Source organism: Pelophylax lessonae (assembly GCF_965119305.1).
Source record: "Pelophylax lessonae genome assembly, chromosome: 7".
In the NCBI taxonomy this organism is placed as follows: domain Eukaryota; kingdom Metazoa; phylum Chordata; class Amphibia; order Anura; family Ranidae; genus Pelophylax; species Pelophylax lessonae.
Genome location: NC_138774.1, coordinates 54,646,599 through 54,671,540, shown reverse-complemented (window position 1 = coordinate 54,671,540; position 24,942 = coordinate 54,646,599). Strand labels below are relative to the sequence as shown.

The following is a 24,942-nucleotide window of genomic DNA, read 5'->3' as shown; positions in this document are numbered from 1 at the left end:
CCAATCAGGAGGTAAAGTCCCAGATGGCCAAGGGACTCGTGGACATTACAGGACAAAGATGGGGCTCAGGTAAGTATTAGGGAGTGCTGGGGAGGCTGCTTCACACAGAAGGCATAGCATGCATTAGGATAAAAAACCTTCTGACTTTACAACTCCTTTATAGTGTTACAAAACTCACAACAGTAAAATCAGTGTGTATATGCAGTAAGCCCCGGTTCACACTCATGCGAGTGCGGGGTTCGCATGTAATGTCGGAGCGCACTGCTCCTTCATTACATGCGATCGGCTGTGCGGTGCGAGTTTAGCCATACACTTTGTATGGCTAAATTCGCACCGCACCCGCACCAAACACGCACAGGGACCCTTTTTGGCAGCCGCATCAGGATCGGATCGCACAGCGGTTCACACTTGTGCGATCCGATCCTGTGCGAACTGCAAGATCGCACTGCGATATGCGATCAAACTGGGGGTGTCGTTAAGATTACATTGACACCCCCAGCGTATCGCATATGGCAGTGTGAACTGCCGGGGGTGCGTGTGCGATGCAGGAACAGGCTGCGGATTCGCAGCCTTCCCGCATCGCATAAGTGTGAACCGGACGTAAAGCATGCTTGTTATACTCACTCTGGAACCTAAGGGATTAATCCTTTGCATTGTGTAAAAAAGCTGTTTGATCATGTCTCTCTGTTCTCTCTATGTTCTCCTCTTTCACTGTCTCCAAAAAATAAACTGAGATTTACAGAGCCAGGGGACGTGCTGCACATGCTCAGTTTGGTGTGTATTGCTAGAGAGCTTTTTTTCTTGGGAGAGTGCATGTGATTCGCACAGGGCCAATCAGCACTGTCCAGACATGTTCAGACAGAGGATCAGGAGAATGAAAAAGCTTTACTAGGAACTGATACAAGTCACAAGGCTGCTACAGTAAGGTCCATACATTTTTGGACACAGGCATAACTTTTACGTTTTTTCAGGTATTTACCAAACATATTCAAGCTTTAGTTATTTAATGGATATGGGCTGAAAGTGTAAAGCTCTTAAGGATAGCCACCCCCCCCCCCTTTTCAAGGGACCAAATGTAATTGGATTGGACAATTGAATAAAAAGCTGTTTCATGGCCAGGTATGGGCTACTCCTTCGTCATTTCTTCATCAATTAAGTAGGTAAAAGGTCTGGAGTTGATTCTAAATGTGTGGTATTTACATTTGGAATCTATTGCTTTGAACCTACATTATGCGTTCAAAAGATCTGCCCATGCAAGTGAAACAGGCCATTTTAAGGCTTTAAAAATGAAACAAATCCATCAGAGAGATAGCAGCAACATTAGGAGTGGCCAAATCAACAGTTTGGTACATTCTGAGGAATGCACTGGTGAGCTCAGCAACATAAGAAGGCCTGGACGTCCACGAAAGACTACAGTGGTGGATGATCGCAGGATCCTCTCTATGGTAAAGAAAAACCCATTCACAACATCCAGACAAGTGAAGGACACTCTCCAGGAGGTGGGCATATCATAGTCAGTCTACAATCAAGAGAAGACTTCATGAGAGCAAATACAGAGGGCTCACCACAAGGTGCAAATCATTCACAAGCCTGAAGGATCGAAAATCCAGATTAGACTTTGCCATAAAACATCTAAAAAAGCTAGACTAGTTCTGGAAAAGCATTCTTTGGATGGATGAAACTAAGATCTGTACCAGAATGACGGGAAGAAAAAAGTGTGGCGAAGGCTTGGAACAGCTCATGATCCATCTGTGAAACATGGTGGTATGATGGCATAGCCATGCATGGCTTCCAGTGGCACTGGGTCATTGGTGTTTATTGATGATGTGACAGAAGCAGCCGGATGAATTCTGCAGTGTATAGAGATACAGTATACTGTCAGCCCAGATTCAGCCAAATACAGCAAGGTTGATTGGAAGGTGCTTCACAGTACAGATGGACGATGATCAAAAACACATTGCAAAAGCAACCCAGGAGCTTTTGAAGGAAAAGAAGTGGAAAATTTTCCGCAATGGCCGAGTCAATCACCTGATTTCAACTCAATTGAGCATGCATTTCACTTGCTGAAGGCAAAACTAAAGGCAGAAAGACCCACAAACAAAGAACAACTAAAGACAGCTGCAGTTAGAGCCTGGCAAAGCACCAGAAAGGAGGAAACCCAGTCTTTGGTAACGTCCATGGGTTCCAGACTTCAGGCAGTCATTGCCAGTAAAGGATTCTCAACAAAATATGAAAAATAAACATGATATATATGATTTTTTTCATATGTCCAATTACATTTTAGCCCCTAAAAATGGGGGGGGGGGGGTGACTGTGTGTTAAAAAAAATGGTTGCAGTTCCTAAAATTTGTACTTGATATTTTTATGTTCAACCCCTTGAATCAAAGCTAAAGGTCTGCACTTAAAATTAATTTAGATTGTTTCATTTTAATTTTATTCTGGTGGCATACAGACCCAAACGTATGGAAATTGTGCCTGTGTCCAAATATATATGAGCCTAACTGTATATACTGCTGATAAGAAAAAGTATGTAACAGTTTATATTTACTAAAATAATTGCATTTCCATGTTCTGTGTACTGTGGGAAACCAGATATAGCGACTGCAGGTTCTGGGTTTAGTAAGACTTTAATAGACAGGTGCAATTGAAATGTCTTGCTCTTTCTATAGCAGACCACAGAGCAGCTCCAATACAAACTGCACTTAGCACAATCTACAGACTCTTGCACTCTCCTGTATAGCAGAGCTCTGAGTGGGAGGGAGGAGCAGCATAAGAAGGAGTCAATCAAGTGTGCCGCAGGGCTCATGTATAAACAAGGAACATGCTGATAGGAGGAGGAAGCTGAGTGACAGGGATAATGACCTGGGAGGGACAAGACCTAGTTGGATTATGTAACTGCAGTATAGAACAATCAGGGAACCAGGCCGGCTCAGCAGTCTGGCAGGACTGAGTAAAATCTCAGAAGTTAATGGACATAAAAACATCATTTTGCAGGTGAAGCAGCTACCTTTTATGTATTTTATCTGTATACTTATCAGTTTTTGTGGATTTCCACTTTAATACAGGCAGGGGCCCCAGACAATCATATGCATCTATACATTAACCCTTGCCTGTGGCTGTGAGCACACCAACACTGCACCAATTTACCGCCTGGAAATTGCTGCTCACATGCAGGGAGGCTTCAATATCATCTCTGCTGATCTAGCAGTAAAAACAGAGTATAGCTTCTCCATATTGCTGCAACTAAATTATATCACTGCCGCACTAATGCCCCATACACACGTGCAGATTGTCTGCAGACTTACCTTTTCTATGTAGTGCAAGGGCCTGCCGGATTGCATACAAATTGAAAGTGTTTAGGTTTGACCTCATATTATATGGTTTTGGTAAGTCTGCAGACAAAAGTCTGCAGATAATCTGCACGTGTGTATGGGGCATAAGCCATCTACAGGTTCTCCACTCTAACGCTGTATCATTAACCCTTAATAAAACTGCCACCCTATCCTAGTCCTGCAATGCTGGCACATCTATTTTTGCAGTAGTGATATATCAAAACAAGATGGAAGCTGCATGAACAGTCCCCACTCCTCAGATGTGAAAGCAGCTGAACAGCCTAGAATTTGTCTGGAAAACCTTAGAGGTGAAGTCTATCTCTGACCAATTCAAAGGGGCTAGACCTGAGATTTCGAGCCATTGTACCCCAAATATTTGACACTTATGTAGCACTGCCCCCTAGAGGGCTGCTGAGAATTACACCTTGCGGGTCCCCTGGGTTACCATTAGCAACCGATAGCAGGCAAAACGGCATTTAAAGTCCTTGGCTGAAACAATATTCAGTCCAGGGGATGTTGTTTTTTTTTGTATTTTATTTGGAAGTGAGATGGGAGAAGGGAGGAGTGGGATACTCCAACTATGAACTATGCACAATTCTGAGGACAACTAAATGCAGAGTGCGACAAGGCCGCTGCTTCACCTTGCCACTGAAGTGAAGATAGTTTAGAAAGTTCCTGTTTTAGTCATTCTCTTCAGGGTTCTAACTTGGCACCCCTTTTACTTCCACTGCCTCTGTGTGCTGACACCCGTCCACTGGCTCTATCCACTGGAGTGGTCCCCTTCCTGGGCAGATCCCTTAGCAAGCTTCCCTGTACTCACAGACACTGTTTTTTCCAGAGTTGCTCTGCTGTCTACTCCACTAGTCAGCTTTCCTGGACCTCTGAATTCAGCACTACACTCCTGGTCCACAAGGCTGACCGCCTGTGACCACCATCCACAGCAAACAAGAGGAGAGACAGCCGTCACCCTCCTCCTGGGACCTGGTTTCCCACCCAAAGACGCCTTTCCACATGTGCCCTTGACTTTTATAGGCTATCCCAGGATGCAACACTTTCTGTGCCAACCCACTGGGACAGCTACAAAAGCCTGTGTGTCACTGGCTGTGTTTCCTCCACTGTCCAACAGGCCTCCCTATTGGATACAGTGGGGACACTCCCTCAGACCAGATGAATCACACATGTACACATGCAACAGGCAGAACTAATGATCAGGCCCCCCTGATAAGCAGACAGAGCAAACTATATTTACCTGCCTAGCACCTATCTAGGAGGGTGCTACACTTAGAATAGGCATTGCTATGTAAATAGATATTCTTCTCAATCAACAGACACATGTTCATTTGATCTATTGATGACTGTTTGTGGGGAGGGGATCTTTCCAGTAGTAGTATGTAGTGGTAGTATAGCTTGCAGGCTTGAAAAAGAGCCCTAAGGATAGCCAGTTGTACATGTTGACCCATACATTCATCCTCCAAAACCCATAGAACACATACCAGAGGGATTTTTGCAACTGATATATGAAAGATATATGAAAGAAGGACTCTATTTGGGAAGCAACTGTGCCAGTATGATTCTAATTTGGAACAACACCAAAGCATATGTAACAGGTCCCCTTGGTCTCTTTTGCATTTGTAAAAATTGGAGTGGAGTATTTAAAAAAAAAAAAAAAAATAGTTTGATGTTAAAGAGGAACTTCGCTCTACCTAGCAAGAAAATCAGTTTCTAAAGCTGGACATAGATGGATCATAATTCAGCTGGTTCAGCAGGGACTGGCTGCATTTCAAGCCATCTATTCATATTCAGTGCATTCTGCCAGTGGAGGAATCCCCACTGTCAGAATACAATAAGACATTGGGGAGGATTCCTCCATCCAACGTGCTTGTGTGGATGGGGGAATCCATTTAGCTTTGTTCTCATGATGGAAAAAAAAAAAAAAACTGATCCATGTATGGCCAGCCTAGGCCTGGATAATTGTTCCTGTGTTAGCATATAAAAACATACTTACTAGTCCATGGAGTCCAATTTTGTCCTCCTGGCAGCCACAATTCTCCATCACTGCTCTTCTCCTTTGCTGCCATCTTTGACTTAGATATGGTGCATATGCAGTGACTCTGGCCTCTTGGACTCTTCAGGACCTGGCAGAGACCTGCAGCATATCTGTGCATGCATACTGACAGACTTGCAGGGTGTCTGCGCATGTCTGGTTGAGAATTTATGTAGAGGAGGCCACAGGTCTCTGACAGTCTATGGGACTGCTAGACACCTGTGGCTTTCTGCCTATGCGCAAGTTGGCATTCGCTGAACACTGGGCTTATGTCATTCTCACGTATATGAGTATTTAGGAACTGAAACAGAAATGTAGGTATTTATTGTTCACATATTTTCCCCCAATTGTGGGAAGGAGGAGGCAGAAAACAAAGAAAAGGTCCCAGCTTAAATTACTTAGCCAGCTTGCAACAAACCAAATTGTCCTGTCTAACAGTTTTAAAGTTTAGAAAAGTTAGGAATGCAGAGAATACTGGGATGCCTTGTTGCAGACTCTGCAGTTTATGCATGTATTTGCAAATGTGTAAAAACGAACCCCCAGCATCAAAAACTGGGTAAATCCCAATTAAAAAATGGTATTTGAAGAATTAAAAATGTGTGTATATATATATATATATATATATATATATATATATATATATACACACATACATACACACACACACACATATATATATATATATATATATATATATATATATATATATATATATATATAAAAAAAATGTATATATAATATAAATAAGAACGGGCAAAAAAAGGGGGGGTGGAAGATAAGTACAAAAATAAAAGGGGTGACTAGAGACAATGGCCATTGAGACCCCCCTGACTAAGCCGGTAACTGCATTGAAAGAAAAAAGTTGGGGGGTTGGAGGGGGTAGTAATGGCGGGGGGGGGGGTAAAAGTCATAATAAGGATAAGGAGGGAATGTAGACCATTGCGAGATCTCTCCGATAGGGCTCCTCCCCAATCTTCCCTCTCCACTGGAGGGGTGTTACATATTGATCATTCAGAATCTTTGTTTTTGTTTGAAATGCGTCACCCTTTCACCCTTCCATGTGATCCTTGCTTCCTTGCTGTTAAAGCCAGTTATAGGTTGGGGCAGTTGGCGTTTGTTTGTAGAAGGCGGCAGAAGACAGGAAGTTCTAGAAATGGATGAAGAGTTACCACTGATCCGCATCCAACTCCCTATTCTTAAGTGGGGTACACACTAGTAGAAAATCTGCCGAAAATTCCCCTCCGATGTGAAATCGTACGATTTTCGGCTAGTGTGTACACAACTTTCAGCAGCCGATGCCGACATTTTCAACGAAAAAAAAAAAAACGGAGGGACAAACACCAAAATTTTTATCGTCCGTCCCGAGACAACAAAATTTAGTTTAATGTGTATGCAGTACGTCCGCGTAAAATCGGATACGAAAGACCGCGCATGATCTGAAGTTGCTGACAACCCGGAAGTCTAGGAACAAATGTCCCAAAAAAAAAAAAATCGGACGAGAAATTTTATGCACTGTCAACTAAAAACAGTTATGAACGCTGAGCAAGAGAGAGAATAATCGGAGGATATTTTGTCCGATTTTCGTCAAGTGTGTACGGGCCTTTAGCTAGGTACGGTTTGTGATGCCGGGCAGCAACAGAGTAACAAGTAGAAATAAAATCTTTTGATCGCGTAGTTTTAATGATACTATTCATCTTTACAGGTATACTCAGGTACTCTGCTGTAATAATGAATAATTAACTTCCATGGAAGTGATAATTTGGCTAAAAATCTGCACCAGTAACCATTCTATGAAAACCGTGTTCTGCTGCACTATTAAACTTTTTTTGGCACTGGTCTTGCGTGCAGTAGGTTTCCTGGTAGCTTATGCAGTTAAAAAATAAACACAGTTAAGGCCCCATACATTTTGCTCTTGTGTCTCCCCCGCATTCATCAGGGGGGCTGGGAGTCTAGAGAGTGGGAGCTGTAAAAGTTTCTATGGTAACATTAATTAGATGGCGGTGGGTTGCCCGCCTCATTCAGGGAGGGAGATTAAGTAGGACATTCTGCAAAGTAATGCAGCATAAATCAAAAACAAAAAGGCAAGCTGGACTGGATGACATACCGCGTGCCTGTGACTCAGCTCAGATCAGGCGGCCTGCACACACGCACATACTTACTCTGCTGCAGCCATTCCCAGTGTTTGTGCCATTTGTCCAGCATCTCCTTCTTCTTTGCCATCAACTTGTCCAGGCTCTGCTTAATCTGAAATCATAAGGCACATTAAATCTTGCATATTGTAGAACTCGCTTGCTAAAGTTCTCCAAACAAAATTCCGGACCTTTTCACTGCCAGATACATTTTTTTTTTTTCTGCACATGTTAAAATGAACATTTTAGGCCTGAGAATTAGGTAAAACCCCCAAACAATATACATTTTCTGAAAGCGGAGACCATAGTGAATAAAATGGTTGCTGTTGTAATTTAATGTTAGTAATTTTGTTTTCACACATTATTACTAAATATATACTAAATTTTATGGAGATCTATGATCTCAACAAACGCTAGCAATACAAATAATACTGTATATACTCGAGTATAAGCCGACCCAAATATAAGCCAAGGCATCTAATTTTACCACAAAAAACTGTTAAAACGTATTGACCCGAGTATAAGCCTAGGGTGGGAAATGCAGCAGCTACTGGACTCAACTGGACCACCACGAGACCCAAAACAGGGGCTGTGGGCATTGTGCAGGGGCTGCAGACATGGTACAGGAGATGGTACAGGCATGGCACAGGAGATGCTACAGGCACCTTGCTGCCTGCAAGCAGTGCTTCCCGTACAGGCTTCACCTCCTAAAACTCCTTTACTCAGCACCTCTGTAGTTCAGAAGGCAGGCTCTGTGAAATATGCGACACATCAATGCCTACTCACAGGGCAAAGTAAATCTGTGGGGATCTTTACAAAGTAAGTTTTCAAACTTCTAGATCGTGTAGACCAGGGGTAGGCAACCTAAAGAGGTGGAGATCTACCTGAACAACATAGGAGAAGTCAAACATCACCGGGCACAGTGTCGCCTCTTCACACCAGTTTTAAACCTGTAATTGCCGTACTACATAGTTACATAGTTAGTGAGGTTGAAAAAAGACATCAGTCCATCCAGTTCAACCTATGATGTGTGTGTGTTTGCTTTTAACCGTACATTGTATACCCCTGTATGTTGTGGTCTCCAAGGTGCCCATCTAATAGTTTTTTGAAACTATCAATGCTCCCTGCTGATACGACTGCTTGTGGAAGAGAATTCCACATCCTTACCGCTCTTACAGTGAAGAACCCCTTATGCATTTTAAGGTTAAACCGCCTTTCCTCTAGTTTTAGTGAATGGCCACGTGTCTTATTGTATCTCCTCTCTCTGAATAGTTTGTTCCTTATGCTAGAGTCGCCAGTACAGTATTTGTACATTGATATCATATCCCCCCTCAATCGTCTCTTCTCCAGAGAGAATAAGTTCAGTGCTTGTAGTCTTTCCTCATAGCTGATGTCCTCCATTCCCCTAATTATTTTTGTTGCTCTTCTCTGGACTCTTTCCAATTCCAGCACATCCTTCCTGAGGACCGGTGCCCAGAACTGGACAGCATACTCCAGATGTGGCCGGACCAGAGTCTTGTAGAGCGGGAGAATAATCTCTTTATTTCTGGAGTGAATCCCCTTTTTTATACATCCCAGTATTCTGTTGGCTTTGCTTGCAGCGGCTTGGCATTGCATGCCACTGCCAAGCCTGTTGTCTACCAGTACCCCCAGGTCCCTTTCCATCCTAGACTCACCCAGAGGTTCCCCCCCTAGTGAGTAGCTTGCTTTCTGGCTTCTGGCCCCCAAGTGCATTACTTTACATTTTTCAACATTAAACCTCATCTGCCATGTAGTTGCCCACCCCATTATTTTGTTCAGGTCCGCTTGTAAGGTTTCCACATCCTGCATAGAAGATATTGGCATACTTAGTTTAGTATCATCCGCAAATACTGAGATTGTACTAGATATCCCCTCCTCTAGATCATTTATGAATAAATTAAACAGGATTGGTCCCAGGACAGAACCCTGGGGGACCCCACTTTCCACACCCACCCAATCCGAGTACTCCCCATTAATCATCACCCTCTGGACTCTCCCCTGGAGCCAGTTCTCTATCCAGGTACTCACCTTATGGTCCATACCTACCTTCCTTAGTTTGTACAGTAAGCGTTTGTGGGAAACGGTGTCAAAGGCCTTTGCAAAGTCCAGATACACCACATCCACAGGCTTCCCTTTATCTAGGTGGCAGCTCACTTCATCATAGAAGGTTAATAGATTGGTTTGGCAAGAACGGTTTTTCATGAATCCATGCTGATTACTACTTATAATACCGTTTTCATTACTAAAGTCTTGTATGTGGTCCCTTATCATCCCCTCCAAAATCTTGCAGACTACAGATGTTAGGCTGACCGGCCTATAGTTACCCGGGATACATCACGGCCCCTTTTTAAATATTGGTACCACGTTGGCTTTTTTCCAATCAGCTGGCACCATACCCGTCTGTAAACTATCCTTAAAGATCAAGAATAATGGTCTGGCAATCACCTGGCTGAGCTCTTTCCAGACCATTATTCTTGATCTTTAAGGATAGTTTACAGACGGGTACTATGTCGCAATCGCATTGCATTGCGCGGCAATCATGGGTTTAAATCAGAGGGTGAGGAGGCAACATATCACCTCCTTACTACCTATCAAACACACTCCGATCGCTTTTTAGAAGAGCAGCAGTGCTTGCTGCACTTGTGAATGAGCCGTTAGTTGCATTCGGCAGCAGGACTCTTAGGGCTTGTTCACATGTAAAACCCTGCGGTTGAGTTTTTACCGCCTCAATCCCTACCCCCTCCCCTGTAGCTGCTGAGGTAGCAGCCAAAGGTGTACACATGCTGCAGCAGGAATTAAGCCCCCTGTTGCTTTTGGTGCATGCCACTGCCTGTCAATCACAACCCATTCAAGTAAATGGGGCCACACTGCATAGGACAGGAGCCAGCACTACAACGGAGGCGTTGGCTTTTGCAGCTCTTGCTCCGTACTACAGCTCCAACTTTACAAGTAGTCTCTCTGCATTGCACTCTGTTTGATGCTCCGGGAACGCAGGTAAGCAAGCCCTGACCACGATCTACCTGTCCGCAACCTAATGGCAGATCGCAATCTACAGGTTGCTGACCCCCGTAAAGATTAAAGGAGTAGGCAGGAAATAATTAAAATACAATGTGGGATTGAATTGAATGATTTTACATTAAGACCGGAGAATGATACACTTTAATTTTAGAGCACAGAAATACAATATGTTACCCACTTTTTAGTACAATGTAAAAGATGGGATTGTGCTAAGTAAATAGATACCCAACATGTCATGCCTTAAATTCTGCATGCCCGTAAAATGGCGACAAACATCATTACCTAAAATTAACTTAATGTTATTGTTCTCACACAGGGGGGATGAAAAGTATTTTGCCATGACAGGATTTCAATAATGAGATATTAGGTTCTAAAAATTGCTGGTTATCATTTTGAATGCGCCTTTCTGATAAATCTAGCACTGAAAAATCCTACTCAAGCAGGGTATACATGTATCGAAATTTGGAAGGTTCAGTAGGAACTGGGGGGGGGGGGGGGAACCTGCTGTCAGAATAAAAAAGAACAGTGGGGGAGATTCCCACTTCCACATCCAATCTGTCAGGTTTTTTTTTTCCGTTAAAACAAACAAAACACCTGTCCCTGTATACCCTGCTTTCCTTTTATGAAGGTGCTAGGGATATGTGTTTGTCATAATTCACTCTGTCTGTACTGTGCTGGTAGATCTCATTATCAGTTGTAAATTAGTTTGAACACTGTCCTATAAAAGGGTTAAAGGCTTAGAAGCTTACCTCCTGCATGGTATGTTAATGTTATTGAGAGTAAACTCAGCCTGTTCAAAACATTTTTATTGGGACAGGTTGACTGTTCAAAAAGCTTGAAATCAGCCATGAGGCTAAAGCCTGCTAACAGTGGAAAGCAGCACTTTAAAGGCTTCAACAAAGCTTGCTGAGCGCAATGGAAATGTTTTGTCAAAGCTTGCTGTTCTCACTTCTCTTATACAAGCTAAAACTTGTGTGAAAGAGGCCTTAGGGCAGAGCACAACTCTGCATAATCACACAAAGGAAAGGTTTGCCCCAGCAACATACATTGGTAGCCTCCAACAGTAGAAGAATGTGCTGGATAATGGCGGTCCCATCAATGAATCATAGACAATGTGGTATCTGGATGATTACACTTAGGGTCCATTCCCACCAGAGAGCGGTGCAGGAAAACCATGTTCCGTATGCATTTTCCCCCACCGTGTTCAAAATGCACTGGGTGTGCAATCTGCTGCGTGTGTCAATGTATTCCTAACGACACTCCAAACCTAGATCACAAATGCAGTGTGTTTGCCTGCACTGAATTGCATGGTACCGCAGTGATCTGGTTGCAGTGTATTTTTGAAAGTAGCGCCTGCACTACTTTTGGTGTGATGCAGTGCAATTTCAAATGAATGGGCTGGAAAATCGCACCACGCTGAACTGCACAGGAACTCAGACTGCATTCCTATGGGATTCAGTATGCAGTTGGGTATGAACTGGCCCTTAGAAAAAAAATCACTTAGGCCATCGTGACTAACCCCTCTAATTTGTCTAATATGTGTATTTCCCATGACTGTAGTGGCCCTAATGCAGTATTTTCTTGATTGGGGAATTTCAGGAAAATACTGCATTATGGCCACTAGATGGAGCTGACAATCTTAGGAAATACACATTTAAAACACAGTATGGGGATTATTTGCGGTGAATATGTGAGTCAATCAAACAGTTTACTATTTATAAATAGACCCTGTAGACTCTGGCTATTGAGAGCATTGTGGATGTTGAAAGCTAGAAATTAGAAACTCCAGGGTCTTTGGTTTTCAGACTCATTCTATCTGGTACACTTGCAGTGACATAAAGCGCCAAAATGTGTAATCTGCATGCTGCTATGTACATGTACAAGCTATACAGAGAAACATATTAAACACTGATAAAACTTTTTATAATAAACTGACCTCCTTTCAAACATACAGTATTTATTTGTATCATTTTACCTGTTTTAAGAACTTTCTGTCTATTCAAGTCTATACAGCTCTGACAATAATCAGCGGGAGTCTGGTGTAAGCAAACAAATGGCTGCTCTAGATCCTGGGCTGTGACACACCTACCTCTTCAGATGCCGGCCTCTTGTTTAGGACCAAGGACTTTCCTAGCTCCACACAGTCCACGATTCTCTTATTTCTTGCTTCAATTTCACTCTTTAATCCCTGATGATAACTCATGAGAACTTCCACGGAAGACACATCCCTAAGAATATTTGGAAAATAGGAAAAATATGTATCTACAGGAATTAGTTAAAATATACCTTTGCTGGGGGGGGGGGGGGCACACTGCAGGGTTTTAACTGCTCTTAAAGTACCAGAATCAGGAGTAATAACTCAGTCCCTGCTCCGGCAGGCTCCCTGGATGTGTGTGACCGGTTCCCATGTTGACTCTTCTCTAAGGTGCTCTGGTCTGCTGTCACACACCTGCCTCCTTCACGTACAATAATATTGTAATAGCCCTGCACTGCATGTGAGGATGCCAAAGGACTGCTCACAGACCAGAGCTTTGGGGAGAAGAAAAGAACGCCAGTGCTGAGTGGATTGGGGTTTAGGGTAAGTAATACTGCCTGTTCATCCCCGCTCTAGCCTTCAAGTGGTTGTAACCCTAAAAAAAAGAAATAAATCCTGTTCCTTTAAGGCATGATCTATAGCACAGTGCTTGTGTAGTGTAATTTGTCACTTCCTATGTTGTAATATACCTGGTTGATCCTGCCTGTTTCTGTGTCCCCCTGTCTGTGCTGACCACGGTAATCATGGCTGCTGAGCCATTATACCATGGTCAGGTTAGGTGCCCCTATCATCCTGCTCTCTGCTTTGAATCTCTCCCCCTTCCTCCCTGCCTGTCAGCATGAGAGCGGCTCTCCTCCCTACCCCTCCCGCCGCTATTCAGTTGCTATTTGCAGCAAAAATACATGTATCCCCTCCAGGATTAATGCTGGCATTAACTACAGTGTGTGTGTTTTTTTAAAATGAAAAGGATAAATACATTTTCCCACACCGCCACTGTGCAGTCACGTGATCCTGCTCTGCCGGCCAGCTGAGGTCACAGGGGAATCTCGGCCCCTCCCGCTTCTCTCAATAGATCAGGGAAGAAGAGCTGTGACCACACAGCTGCGGTGTAAGAAAAGGTATTTAGCCTTTTCATTTAAAAAGTGGCCAGCAGGGAGGAACATGTTTGTCTAAAGGGTTGCGGGGATGTCCTTATTTCGCTAAGGCTCATCATTCCTCTTAAGCTGGCCATAAATGGATCAAATCTCGACCAGTTCAGCAGGGACCAGCCGAGGTTTGATCCATTTATGGGCAGGCTAGTTGTACTGAAGTTGATCCATCAATTAACTTTAGTACAACCAGAATGTCGGATTTTTTGCATGCAATCACTGCCAACAGCTATAGCAGAACATAGTAGCGCTGCGGGAGGGATTACGGGAGGGATCAGTGTTGACGGGTGAGGAAGGGGTCAGTGTTCATGGGGAAATTTGGGGAATTGAGTGATTTGCATTATCAGCCAGACAACCAGCAATTATAGAAGAAGTTCAGAAATGGCAGCGTTCATTCCATTTTTCTCCCAAAAACGGTTTACCCAGAACAAGTCTGCTGCCAGTAAAGTCAGACCTCCTGATCTGCAAACTTTTTCCTGGTCAGTGAAGTTGGAGTGTCTGACTGACAGCCAGGCAGCTAACATTTTGAGGAGAAATCAGCCACCATCTTCTCTCTTCACGTGTTTCTTTTAAAGTAGAAATTCAGCCAAAACTTTTCTTTAGGTTAAGTAACAAAAGGAAATTACTTAGAACCTCTGTCAGGTTTTTTTTTTCTGTGGACCTAGTGAGGTTTTCCTGCACGGCCTGTCCCAACGATAGCTTTGTGAACTACAGAGTCTCATTTTTAATGGCAATGGCTTATGCCAACCATCATTCCACAGCCCCTTACCTGGGTTTCTCTGCTGTTTCAATCTGACAGATAACACTGTCCATCCAGGAGATCAGGTCCTTCACAAGACCCAGGAACTTCATGCGGTCACTGGTAGTGGTGATCTGCAGCCTGCATTCCTCACAAGTGGTTAGCAACTCCTTCCAGGAACGCATTACTTCCTGCTCACTGGTGACAATGGCAGCCGCATTCTCGCCCGCATATACTGTGCGCAGCTGGGCAGCATTCTCCTGCAGCTGTCGTACCTGGGCATCAGAGAAGAGGCACAGGGTAAAGCAAATGTTGTCATGAAAGAGATTATGGCCAAACAGTGCTGCATTTCCTAACTATGACAACTATAACAGATGAGACTAAACATATGATTATTGGTGCTATGATCATAACTGAACATGTGGCCATAGAACCACAGACCACAGTTCCTTTTTTTTAACCCGATCTATGCTGCTAGTGATTTCAATTGGCTTCACTTTACCAGGATTACCAGAGCTCATAAAAAAATGGAAGACTTTACTGCTTCTTTAAAAAATTCAGTTGAAAAAATAGAGAAATACTTTTTTAGAAAGCCAGCAGGGGGAAGAAGATTGCCAAGAATAGAATGCAGAGTGCAAGTGGCAGAGGACAGAGGCATCAGAGGGGACACTAAATGATACCACTTATAGAGTGCAGGAGGTGGTTATGATGGTGGAGTGGGGAGTTAATGCTGATGCAAAGATGGATAAACTGAGCAGGAAGTGAGGCAGCCGGGGAGGGATGTGCTGTGAGTAGGGAGTGAGCCTGATTTTTTTTCCCATGACCATGAAGAGCTCTGATTGGCTAGGCACTCACATGCAAAAACCCTGACCAGCATATCAAATTGGGGTAGGGGGTGGGGCTTCCCCTGTGGCGCTCTGCAGCTGTCAGGTGACATGCTACATGTCAAGAGAAGTTAGGGAAAATAGGATTTTTTTTTAGCTTATTGAGGGAGTCCATCATGCTCTCAGTACTGCCTGCTACTCAACTGAGACATGCTTCTCTGCCTTTTGGCTAAGATCAAGTGTGGTATCTGTTCTTATCAGTGATCTAGTGGGGGCGCTGTGCTATCATCTGACCTGACCAAGGTTGGGTGGTAGCTATGCAAACCTGCTGGAGTGATGAGGCTTGGAAGGTTAGTACCAGCTGGAACAGAAACCAGGGCGCCCATAGGCAGTTGGGGCACGGAAGAGCCCATTACCTCCTGATTTGAGCGGTCTGCCCTGTGGCCATGGGCTGGGAAGGCAGAGAGTCCGTGGTGTCTGTGCCCTCTGGGAGTGGTCGCCCCAGAGGTGCTCTTAGTAACACTTGGGTGTGGGACCCCAATGTGTGAACCGTCACATGGTCACAGCTCCAAAACACTTTTTCTGCACTGCACCTTTTAGGGTTGGGCCTTTTGGCTAAATTCCAGGGCCACTTTTGTTACCAGACCTCAGGGCCCGGCCAGTGCACCGACATGCACGGCCACTTAGTGATTTATTTATTTTCTCTCACGTTTTGTCACTTGGAGTGTGTGAGTCCTCAGGGTTGCCCTGAAGTCTAGAAGGAGGATGTGTGGCACTCAGGCGCCTTCCTCCTCTGTCCCCGGGGGTCTCTCTTCGGGAGAGCCCCTCGACCAAGTATTCGGGGTCGGCTTAGGCTGGCCCGGAAGAACGGGGTCCGCCAGGCCTTCTGGCTAGGCGGACCATTGGAAACCCTTTGTTCCTTTCAGGAGTCTTGCGCCCCGGGATTCAGGGTAGAGGTCCTAACCCTTTGGAGGGTGGACAAAGCACACCCCTAAGTGCATTTTTTTGTGTTCACATGCACCTTTTTTGTGATCACGCACCAGTTTTTTTTCATTAAGGTTTTTGCACCACCGCGGATAAAAAAAAAGAAAAAAAGAGACATGCTGGTAGTAGGAGGGGTTATCCTGGGCTGGCCTACAATTTCTTATTTGCCAGTATTTTGTTTTATAGCAAAGAGAGAACTTTATTAAAAAGTCATAAAAATCCAGAGCAACAATGAAACTGCAGTACACAGGAAACACAATTAGCAGCCACAATGGTTAAATGGTAGGCCTGCGCAGGCCATAAAACACGCATGACATAACCATAACCACACCGGTCTGCATAACCACACCGGTCTGCAAATCATAAACGTCAGGTAAGATTTACACAGTAAAGAGTAAATCCAGTAATTTCCAGTGGTGCAGTATAAGTGAATGGGCTTGAAACAGCACTCTGGGAATTGCTTCTTTAGTGTGTTATTGTACCATCCGATGTTTGCTAGTAATTTAGTCCTTCTGTAGGCGGTAGTATAACCCGAAGGTGAATGACTTTCCGTGTCTCCAAGAAAAAATGTTATAATCAGTTCAAAGACACGATTTTACGAGTACAAAAAATAGGATTTTTGTACTCGCCGTAAATCCTTTTCTCTGAGTTCATTGACAGATACAGCTCCATATTCTTTACCATAGGGTTATGCTGCCCGCTACAGAAGTAGGACTAGGCAGACAACATCTTGGCTACGCCCCGTGGGCCGTCCTCTGCTGGCATAATCCCCATCTCTGCTTAGAGATACTCGTTTTGTAACAAGCACTAACAGAAAACTCCTTAGAGAGGTGGGTGCTGTGTCTGTCAATGAACTCACAGAAAAAGATTTTTCGGTGAGTACAAAAATACTATTTTTTCATTGAGGGACACAGCTCCATATTCTTCACCATAGGGACATTCCAAAGCAGTGCCAAACATGAGGGGTAGGAATAACAAACCCAAGACTAAACACAAGCCAATCCAGGTAATAGTAGCTCAACTAGAACAGGAGCCCAACCTGAAATATACCCTCAAGAAGGAAAAACAGACCCTCTAAATTGCAGCCTGCAAAACTTTGCAGGCCAAAGGAGACATCCGCAGATGAAAAAACATCCACTCTGTAAAACTTTAAAAAAGTACGCACCAACGACCAAGTGGCTGCCGTGCACACCTGGCCGGAAAGCCCAAAAAGCACTAAGTGCCCGAGTAGAATGTGCAATCACAGGGAAAAGGAAGGAACCCGACCCTTAAGTGAATAAGCCTGGGTCACCGTCTGTCTGATTCATCTGGAAATGGTAGCAGAGGAAACAGGAAGCCCCTTCCACGGCCCGTCCATAATAACAAAGAACGAGTCTGACCTCCGAAAAGGACTCAGTGGCTGCTAAATAGACCCGAATAGCTTGAACACCACCCTGAGTATGCAAGGCAAATTCCCTAGGATGAGCAGGCCTGGGACACAAGGACGGCAGCACAATGTCCTCATTGAAATGGAAAGCAGAGACAACCTTCGGGAGGAACGACGGTCATGGTCGCAGGACCACCTGATCCCTGTGAACCACCAGATAGGGAGAACGACAAGACAAAACTGCCAACTGACACCCTGCGAGCAGAGGTGATAGCCTCCAAAAAAGTCACCTTTGTGACAGCTTAAGTAAAGGGATCTCCCATATGTCTTCAAAGGGATGTTTTTGAAGAACCGACAGAACCAGGTTCAAATCCCACGGTGGCAGGGGAGAACATACAGGCAGAGTAAAATTGAAAATCCTTTGAAGGTATGTATACACCAATGAACGGGAAGACAAAGGTCTTTGAAAAAAAGACTGCCAAGGCAGACACTTGGCCTTTCACGGTGCTCAAACCAGTTTCTGATCAACATGCCGTTGAAGAAAGGCCAAAACCTGAGCCACCAAAAAGGAACAAGGATGGACTCCTCGAACCTCACACCAGGTATTGTACGTCTTCTACATCCAATGACAAAGCTTTCGAGATATAGATTTCGTCGCTTTCAACATAGTCGGAATCACTGAGCCACAGACAAGCCCCTGTCCTTCAGCACCTGACTCTCAACAGCCAGGCCGTCAAAGCCAGGGACCATAAAACAGGATTTAAGATCGGCCCTTGAGACAACAGATCGTCCCAGGGGACGTCGATGACCAGTTGCACCAGGTCGGCGTACCAAGACCGGCGAGGCCAGTCCAGGGCCACCAGAGTGTTCGGGGCGTCTTCCAGAGGATCTTGCGACCTGGCCATGAACCTCAGCATCTTTCTGTTGAGCCAAGAAGCCAATAGATCCACCTCAAATCTGATAAAACACGTCCAGATGGAGGGACAATTCCGCCAGGTCCAACGCCTGACGAGTCTTTCCTGCCAATTTCCAACGCTGGAAATGTGCACGACAGTGAGGGCTGGAATAAACCGCTCTGCCCACTGGAGAAAGCCGGACACCTCCAGGGCAGCCAACACACTCGTGCCGCCCTGGTGATCCACATAAGCCACGGCTGTGGCATTGTGCTACTGAATCCGCACCGGGAGTCCCTGGAGCTGCTCTGTCCAATGATCCAGGCAAAGCCTGATCGCTCGAAGTTCCAACACATAGATGGGCATCTGTAGCAAGGTCGAATAGCGCAGCCACCAGACCAGAGAACACTTTATCGCCCGAATCCGGAAAATCCCCTTGTCCAGCGACTTGGGAAACTTGTCCCATTTGACCAGCATCTCCTTTTGAAGGAGTAAAACTGTGCAAACGGAACCACCTTGAGGGTGGGCACCATCAGGCCCAACACTAGTATGCACACTCGAAGGGACGACCACGTGTGGGCTAGCAACAGTTGAAATTGCAGAATGCAACTTCTGCAACTTTTTCAGAAGAAGGAACACTCCGGCTAGAGCTGAATCCAGAACCAGCCACAGATAATCCAATCTCCTGGTTGGAACCAGAGCAAACTCCCGATTCTGGAGAGTAAGTTCCATATCACCTGTCAGAGCCGACAGAGACACTGCTCACCGGAGGAGGTCGTCCAGGTACCCCAGCGCAGAAATCCCCCGCTGATGCAGCAATGCTAAGACCGGGCCAACACTTTTGTGAAGAACCGAGGAGCAAAGGCTAGACCGAAGGTTAGCGGCACAAACTGATAGTGCACCTTTCTCACAGCAAAGCGAGGAAACGCTGATGCCGGGTGAAAATTGGAATGTGTAGGTAGGCATCTTTGACGTCTAAAGAAGCCAGGAAACCCCCTTGATGCAGGGATGCCACCACCATCCGAAGGACTCCATCCTGAATTATTGCACCCACACAAACCGTTTCAGGGCTTTAATCCAGAATCGGACGAACTTGCCCTTCTTCCTGGGAACCATGATGGTATGAATAAAAAACCTCTGAAAATGTTCAGAAACCGGAAGTCCTGCCCTGCCCACAACAGAGTTTGCAGACCATTCGGGGGCAGGTGCACCCTTCCGGAGGACAAGAACGGAATTTTATCTTGGAAACGGATACAATCACCCCCGAACCAACTAAGACGTTCCCCCTACCCCAGATATGGGCCAAAGGGGCCTGCTCTCTGATTGCCAGACCAAGGCCGACAGAAAACTCCTGAAGAGGCTTTGAGGGGCTTGGAACCTTTTTTGAAGTCCCTAAGTGAAGAAAAAATTTCTTGAAGGCTGAAAATAAGTCCTACTCCGCTGGTGAGACACCTTCCCCTTCCCAGACTGTGGAAGGAAGGTACTCTTACCCCCCCATCAGACACCTAATGATGTCACCCAGGGTAGCCCTGAACAGGCCCTCGCGCTGAATAGGCAAATCAATCAGGGCCTTTTTGGAGGTTTGATCCACAGACCAACACTTTAGCCACAAAAAAATGCCTAAGCACCACTGCTGAGACAGATAGCTTAGAGATTTACGAGAGTCTCATCCAAATATGCATCGCAGACAAACTGCAGTCAACCTGTAAATAGGCGAATCCACCGCCGGTGGAACCGTCCACTTCTTCAGAAACGACTCATCAAAGGGATACCGGACAGCAAAGCGGCTCGGGACCAGCAAGGGTGGTATTGGACGCACCCATAGACACAATTGTCAAAATAAGCTGGATAACAGAACACCATAACCGCACGGGACGGCTTGTGAGTGACAAACGGAACAGATATGTCCACAGCAGCCTAGGCTGCATCCTCCAACATAAATGGCTCCTGCACAGACACAATCAGTGCATCTACCAGCGCCTTTTTGTCTGGTGCAGCAGCCATGGAGGAATCATACACACTGTCTGATGAGTCAGGGAAACGTTGACTTAGACCCTGTAGGGTGATCCAATCCGCAACGATCGAACAAGATGCAGGATTGATGAGACAGGAGAGGGTGGGGGGTGCATTTGCTAAGCCAACGCCCAATGCCATCCTTACCCCTCACAGGGGGTCGGCAACTCAGGCCCCCCCCCAAAAGAGGCCTGCAAAAAAGTGGGGGGCCACTGAAAGAACCCCGCAAGAGGGTTCCCCGCGGGCACCCTCTCAAGGAAGCCCGCAGAGGAGGCCACAAACAGACCCGCCCTAAGGAGGGCCGCTCATGCGGGAAGACCCGCAGACAGGCTACCCCCACAGTATCTACTAGGAAAGGTGGATGCCCCACAGTACAATAGCAGCTAAACCTGCCTGGGACCCTGTTCTCCCCCCCCCCCCCCCCCAGAGCTGCACTACTAAAGGGTGGAGGCCTAGTAGGCCACAAAGCTGTGGCCTAAACTTATGGCCGCCTGGCCCCAAGAGCTGGCGGCCAGCCCGGGGAGCGAAGAGAGATACATGTCCCACGGTACAAAGGCGGCTTTAGCAACTGGGGCAGCCCCATCCAAGTGCAGCTAGGAGGCCGCAAAGCGGTGGCCTAAATTTTTGGCCTGCCCGACCATGTGGTACTCGGACCCGCAGATACCAGGCCACCTGCCCCCCAGCTGACACAAAGGGATCCAAAGAAGACCGCCCACCCCATAGCAAGCTCACCGAGGGTGACAGCGCACCTGCAGGCATCAAGGCCAGGGGCACCCACAGCCTGGGCACCATCCGCCCCCCCCCCCCCAGAGCACAGGCAGGTAAATCAGCTCAATGCCACCCAGGCAGGGGAGAGAGGGTGGGTGGGGGGGGGGAGAGAAACACCGGAGGGACCGGCCACCCCAGGGAGTACCTGCGCCCCACACCGCATCCAGGGAAGGAGAGGAGGGGGCCCTTACTTACCAAATTAGCGAAGCATGCAGGTAACACTCCCAAGACAGAAATCTCCTGGGCGAGCTGTCTGTCAGAAGTTACGCTGCGACTCAGACCGAGACCCGGTCGTATGCAACCTTGCGAGACGTTTAACTCGCAGGCCAGCCCCCAGTCCAGTGGGGCTATGTCACAGCCGACCAAGAGCAGAGCTCCGGTCTGCGGACGCTCGCTGGCCAGGCTGAGGGGACCACTGGAACTTCAATAGTCCAGCCCATCGCTCAGCCCAGCAGTTACTAGAAGATCTCAAAAGGAAAAAGCAGGAAGAAATCCAAAAACAAACAAAAAAATAGACAAAAAGCCAGGACCTATTGACCGGCAGGGAGACTAGGTCCTACTCCTGAACTAGGCAAACAAAAAACTGAGTATGTCTAAGCAGAGAGGGAGAATATGCTAGCTGAGGGCGACCCACGAAGCATAGCCAAGCTTTTGTGTTTTCTGCCTAGTCCTACTTCTGTAGAAGGCAGCATAACCCTATGGTGAAGAATTTGGAGCTGTGTCTGTCAATGAACGGAAGAGCAATCCTATTTTCTTTCTCATCCATTGAGGGACATAGAAGGATATTATTGCCAAAATGGTGAAAAGAGGCCTAAACATAAACCTGCTGGACCTTAGAGAATGTAGGAACAGAGGACTAGCCTTGAAAATCTAGGAAACAGATACTTGATCCCCAAAAGCCCAAGAAACACTCACAGATCTAGTACAGTGTGCCTTGACAGGAAAGGGTAGAACCGGATCCTTGACACCCAGTGCCCATAAAGTCACTTCCAGTTTAGCCCTGCAGTGTCCATTCCAGCAGGATCTGGACACTGCACTCCAAAAGCCAGGCTGAGGATGGCCCCACTGGATAGCTGCAATTGAATAGACCATCTCTAGAAGAACAGAGTCTTGATTAAAAGATGCTTGACAAATTAGATTAGACTCAAGAGTTGAGTAAAAGGTGTCATCCTACTGAGGCACTTGAAAAAAAAAAAAACATGAAGGCATGCTGGTAGTAGTTATCCTGGGCTGTCCTACAGTTTGTTTCCAGTATCCAATCCTTCTGTAGGCTATATAACCAGAAGGTGAATGACTTCCTGCCCCCCCCTACAGGGATCAAAGGACTGAATTAAACAGGAAACCTAGCATTTGCACTCATGTGGTGTTTAAATAAAGATTTTTCCTCCCAGAGCTCACCAGAACTGTTTGGGAGGATAACCAAGTATTAGGTAGTAAAAGGGAAAAGGAATATTTGTGTATATCTTGGTCAGAAAAGTAATACAAACCTCTACGTAGGATAGACTTCTTCCTGAAATAAACACAACCAAGCAAAAACATTTTTGGGCATAGTTTTCATTCAAGCCTACAAAGGCCATTGGCCTTCCAAATGTATCTGTTTACATAAGATAGATATCCGTGAGGAAGTGAAATAAAGAAAAGCTCACCTGAGTGACAAGGACCTGAATGTCATGTTCAAAAGAGCTAAGAATTCGCTGCAGTGAACCAGCTGAGAGGCGAGATTCCTGTGCCTTCACCTCTGGGATCCTCTGCTTCTTCTCTTCTACCTGGGAGAGGACCTCTTTGCAGTCATTAAAGAACTTTTGTAATTCATGAGAAGCAGACAGCATCTGTGCTCTTGTCTCCATCAGTTCCAGCAAGTCCGCCCAGGCCTCATTCACGCCATCTTTCCATTCTGCTATGGTAGCTGCATCCGAGTGGCCATAGTCAATGAGTTCATCAACCATCTGATTCACAGCAGAGATACGTTCCTGTCCTATACTGCCCGTCTCACTAACAAACTCCGTGAACTTCTCCTGAAGAAGCTAAAAGAGGAACAGATGATATGTAAGTTAGGGATGGTAATTTAAATGATTATATTTAAAAAATTGTGGACTTTGTAAATTTTATAAAAAACAGGAGCTTATCTTGGTGGAGAGAACTCACTTACCATTGATGTAAACTATGGGGTACATTTTAGCTGGCTGGCTAAGGACTACCTGGGACAAACCGTGTTGGACATTGGGAACGCAGTGTTGGATTCAGTCTAATTGAACATGTCACAGAACAAAGTGAACTCTTCCCTGGTGTGTGAACCCCTTCTAACCCATCACTTTGAGGGCACTTGGTAAACATAAGGAATATGTACCACGTGCCCCCTTTTTGAAGCTTAGGTGTACCCGACTAATCCCTAAGCTAGCCCTCAGTCCACTAGCAGGGATACTGTAAGGCGGGAGCATGCACATTTAAAAGTGAGAACAATGATTTATTTTGTTAGTTTTAACATTTATCAATATATTTACTTGTTTAAAATGCTAAATATCTAGAAGGCACTTTGGCTGATTTATTAAAGGTGAAAAGTAAATTTTAATTTTGGAAAGGAATTTTCCTTTGCCTTAGTGAAGGGGAAGCTATGCTGACCTCGATCTTACAGTATGTAAGCATAAACCCTGTTTTTGTTTATTTTTCCTTGCACATGATTGGGTATTTGAAAAGTACATTTTCACCACATTCACTTAGGCAGGCCATAGACAGTGTGAATTTCTTTCTTTTGCACAATTCCCCCATCAACACAGACAGTGCTGACAGAGGAATTCCTCCTGCCTAAAAATTGTCTGCTCCCAGCCGGGGGAAGCCGCCCCCGTTGGGAGAAGAACGTGATTATTGCTAGTAGCTATAGCAGCCGCTAGCGATAATCGCAATTAAATCCGGCAGTCTTGTTACTATACCAATTGATTCATCAACTTGGTGCATTCAGGTTGCCCACACGATTCGAACCGTCTACGGCTGGGCCAAGGTAAGTGAAATTCCCCTTACAAAAAGGAAAGTGACACTAGATGGCCCTGTAACTAATTTCTCATAAAATGGCTTCATACTGTTTTTCTGCCTCCTTGGAACGTCCTCAGTAAGCTCCTGAAACTTTTCTTGGAGCGATCAGTGCACATTAGTTGAGGTCACATGCACCACTCTGTATTCAATACAAATTCCATAGTCCATCTAGGGAGCAAGCAAGAGAGAGTGGCAACATCCCTATATACAGTGGGACCATACGTAGCCACCCTCTTAAAGGAAGTCAGTAGACAGCAGTGTAAAAGAAAAATGGATTTTTGTAAGATCTTACCGTAAAATCCTTTTCTCTTAAGCTCATTGACAGACGCAGTCCTCCTTGATTAATATCAACTCGGGTTATACTGCCCTCTACAGGAGTAGGACTAGGCAGAAAGAAAAACGTTCTGGCCACACCTTAGGGGTAGTCCCAGAGGGTATATCCTCCCTCTCTCTGCTACAGGAAGTCAGTTATGTCAAAAAGCAGTGTTTAAAGAATTTACCCCAACCCAACTCAAAAACAGAGGGGCGGGTACTGCGTCTGTCAATGAGCTTAAGAGAAAAGGATTTTACGGTAAGATCTTACAAAAATCCATTTTTCTCT

At 45.5% G+C, this 24,942-nt stretch overlaps 1 protein-coding gene across 3 annotated transcripts in view; it reads right to left on the bottom strand.

Annotated features, from left to right (window-relative positions):
- Nucleotides 1-24,942, bottom strand: part of SPTBN4 (spectrin beta, non-erythrocytic 4) — a 353,544-nt gene that overhangs the window by 39,243 nt on the left and 289,359 nt on the right. For all 3 annotated transcript variants that reach the window (XM_082262860.1, XM_082262861.1, XM_082262862.1), the window contains 4 exons: nt 22,961-23,338; nt 14,497-14,741; nt 12,634-12,772; nt 7,536-7,620 (listed from right to left, as the gene is read on the bottom strand). In XM_082262860.1, coding sequence (XP_082118986.1) covers nt 7,536-7,620; nt 12,634-12,772; nt 14,497-14,741; nt 22,961-23,338 — 847 coding nt within the window. The remainder of the gene's footprint in view (nt 1-7,535; nt 7,621-12,633; nt 12,773-14,496; nt 14,742-22,960; nt 23,339-24,942) is intronic.